Here is a 3,152-nt window from a genome sequence, read left to right on the forward strand (position 1 = left end):
CTCAGACGCCTCGGGCTCCAGCGCCCAGAGCAGCCCCATGGGCTCCAGCCCCGCGAAGCTGCCGCCCAGCGCCGGCGCGCGCGCCAGGTCCAGCTCGCCGCGGGCGTCGGCGCGGTAGCGCGCGTGGGCCCGGAAGCGCGCGCCCCTCTCGTCGCGCAGGGACGCGCGCAGCGTGACCGGCTGCCCGGGCGCCAGGCCGCGCACGGAGATGCGCACCGGCGTGTCCCAGCAGCAGCGGCCCGCGGGCTCCACGCGCAGCGTCGCCGCCATTCCGCCCGGGCGCAGGCAGCGGGCGGGCGTCTTTGCCTCCGCGGGCAGCGTTTGCGGGCGGAGCCCTGGGCCCTACTCCCATTGGTCGGGCATGGAGACACCCCAAGCCGTGCAAGGCCGCCTAGAGCTTGTACCCTGAACAGAAGAGAAAGGGTCTGCTGAAATGGGTTATTGAGTAACCCAGCAGTCTGACATGGAGAGTGTCGAAACAAAGGTGCAAAGACTACACCTTTGAGAACTGAGGGACTGAGAGGAACAGTTCCAAGACTCTGGACTTTGAAAAAGTCCAGAGCATGCAGTGGCATGCTCACGGCCACCGCAGCCTCGCACTGCTGGGCTCCAGTGATCCTTCCGCCTCAGCCACCCAAGGAGCTGAAACTACAGGCACATGCTACCATACCCGGCTAACTTTTTGATTTACTGTCAAGTTGAGGTCTTGCCAAGTTTCCCAGGCTGTTTTCAAACCTTCGGGCTCAGGCAATCCCCTCACCGTGGCCTCCCAGAGTGTGCAGTTATTCTTTTATTTATTTATTTTTGGGGGTTGGAGTCTCACTCTGTCGCCCAGACTGGAGTGCAGTGGCCGCTCCCGGCCACCGCAGCCTCGACCTGCTGGGCTCCGGCAATCCTTCTGCCTCAGCCTTCCAAGTAGCCGGAATTACAGGCATGCACTACCACACCCGGCTGATTTTTTAATTTATTGTAGAGATGAGGTCTCGCTGCCCAGGCGGATCTCGAACCCGCGGGCTCAGGTAATCCACTCACCTCAGCCTCCCAAAGGTGCGGGATTACAGGCTGAGCCACCGAGCCCGGCTCAGTTATTCTTAAGAACCACAAATGAGAAATCAGGGAGAACTGGGTCAGTCCACAGCCACCCAGAGAACTGTCCTGGAGTCCACCTCCAACCCACACATCCCTCTTAGCAAAGCTAGTCCATTTCGAAGTCCCACCGACCTCCCAGGGTCTGAAGCCTGAGGTTATCCAATCAGACTGGTGAGATACCATGACCGACACAGTTGCAGGGCAACACCACTGAGCCATGGCCAAAGTCCAGTTCACTAGGCTCAGGAGGACAACTATAACAGGCAGGCTAAGCCTTCATAGCAGTCACCTAAGCCAGGATCTGAGTAATCCAGGTAATAAGCTGCTAAGAAATCAGAGAAGGAGCCTTTGGGGGGCTTCTCCGACCACAGCTAGAGGGCCTGCTTCCTGGTCTCCTTGACCTGTCTCTAGTGTGCCTAAGGGTTTATCCACATGCAGCCAAAGGTGTTGGCCGTTGCATTCCGCTCCTCCCAGTTGGGTTAAAAGAAAGTTTAGAGCAATTCTGTTGTCTAACACAACCTTCCCAAGGAAGGAGCCTGCTCGGTTGCCAGGGCAGGAACAGAGGATGAAGCTGCATCCTCATGGCCAGGGACAGGTTTCTTATCACTGATTCCTGAGCACTGACTCCTATGTACAGCACTGAATCTCACACAGGACAACATAAGCCAGAGCCGTCACTACTTCCTGGTTGGTCCCTGTGAGCACGGTGTCCACCCTCAGGCTGCAGCCCAGTAGTGCATCCCCTCTCCAGGGTGACTTCTGGGGCTGCCCCGGCATGCCCAATATGCAGTGTCTCACCATCTGCCAGCTTCCCAGATATGACATTGTCCATCCCACATCTGGATCACTCCCAGACCACCCACAGAAAAAGATGCAGCCCTTGGAAGCTCACCGCACCTCTCACCCCCTTACTTGATTGTTTAGAGACCCATACACTGGTATGTAGGCAGTAGTGCTTACCAGCCAACACCCATGAGTGGCACAGTGGCATGAGCTCAGTCTCCCCATGCAACACTGCTCATGAGACCCCTACACAGGGAGCTAGCATCCATGCAGTCCTTGTTGTCATTGTTGCCACTGGAACACTTCACTTGTATAATCAAGGTAGCACAGTGCACCACAGAACCAGCCCACTAAGGTTTTGTGTGGTTGTGACATTTTGCCAGAGAAGTCTGCTAAGCAGCCAAAATGTCAATGCCTATCATGCACTCAGCACCTCTGGCTCCCTTCCATAAAGAGCTGCCAGATCCCCAAGGGTACCAGGGCTTGGGTTCTGTGGGTGTGCACTGAGGTGTTAGGAATGCTGGTGTGCATCCACTGGCAGCTCACGCCCATCAGTGGCAGAGGGAGACCCAGGGCAGCAGATCTCACCCATCACCAAGTTTCTTGCGGTGGCCACAGCTTGGAGCTAATGAAGGTATTGTACCTCCAGGCTGCTGCAGCATGTCCTGGTGGAAAAAGCAGGCTGGCAGGTTAGTACCCCACCACACCCCTCCTGGGGTCCATAGGTGCTCCCTGCCTAGTGGATAGAGGTTGGGCTGAGTGGGGTAGCAGCCTCGTCTCTCTGTCCCTGTCCCAAGCCCACTGCCTCTGTAGGCACCCCTTGTCCTTGTTGCTTGACCCAGACCTTGTGGCTTTGGTTATCAGACCAGGAAGGAAGACTGGGTCCTAGACAAACTTGACACATCTGATTATATCACCCAACCGACTAGAAGGATCAGATCTCCCCAGCTCCACGAGAGGGACTCTGGCGTCTGGTGCCCCCGGTCCTGCTTCCACCCCTCTGGAATCTCATGGAGGCAAAGCACCTGGGGGAAGCAAAGCTTCCATGAGAGCCAGGGACCCTTCTGGGTTGGCCTGAGCTACACATCAGTCCCAAGACGTGCATTCTAACAGGAAAAAGGAAAAAGAATTGCAGGGAAGGCCGGGCTCGGTGGCTCAGCCTGTAATCCCGTGCTTTGGGAGGCTGAGGTGAGTGGATTGCCGGAGCCCATGGGTTCGAGACCTGCCTGGGCAACTTGACGAGACCTCATCTCTACAATAAATCAAAAATTAGCTGGGCA

At 56.9% G+C, this 3,152-nt stretch overlaps 1 protein-coding gene across 1 annotated transcript in view; it reads right to left on the reverse strand.

Moving 5' to 3' along the window:
* Positions 1-270, reverse strand: part of ACOT6 (acyl-CoA thioesterase 6) — a 5,495-nt gene extending 5,225 nt beyond the window's left edge. Inside the window, exon 1 of the mRNA XM_008060259.1 lies at positions 10-270. Within this exon, the coding sequence (XP_008058450.1) occupies positions 10-270 (261 nt within the window). The remainder of the gene's footprint in view (positions 1-9) is intronic.
* Between the last annotated feature and the right edge of the window lie 2,882 nt (positions 271-3,152).

This window comes from Carlito syrichta, unplaced genomic scaffold, assembly GCF_000164805.1.
Source record: "Carlito syrichta isolate Samal-C Ts95f unplaced genomic scaffold, Tarsius_syrichta-2.0.1 Scaffold304568, whole genome shotgun sequence".
In the NCBI taxonomy this organism is placed as follows: domain Eukaryota; kingdom Metazoa; phylum Chordata; class Mammalia; order Primates; family Tarsiidae; genus Carlito; species Carlito syrichta.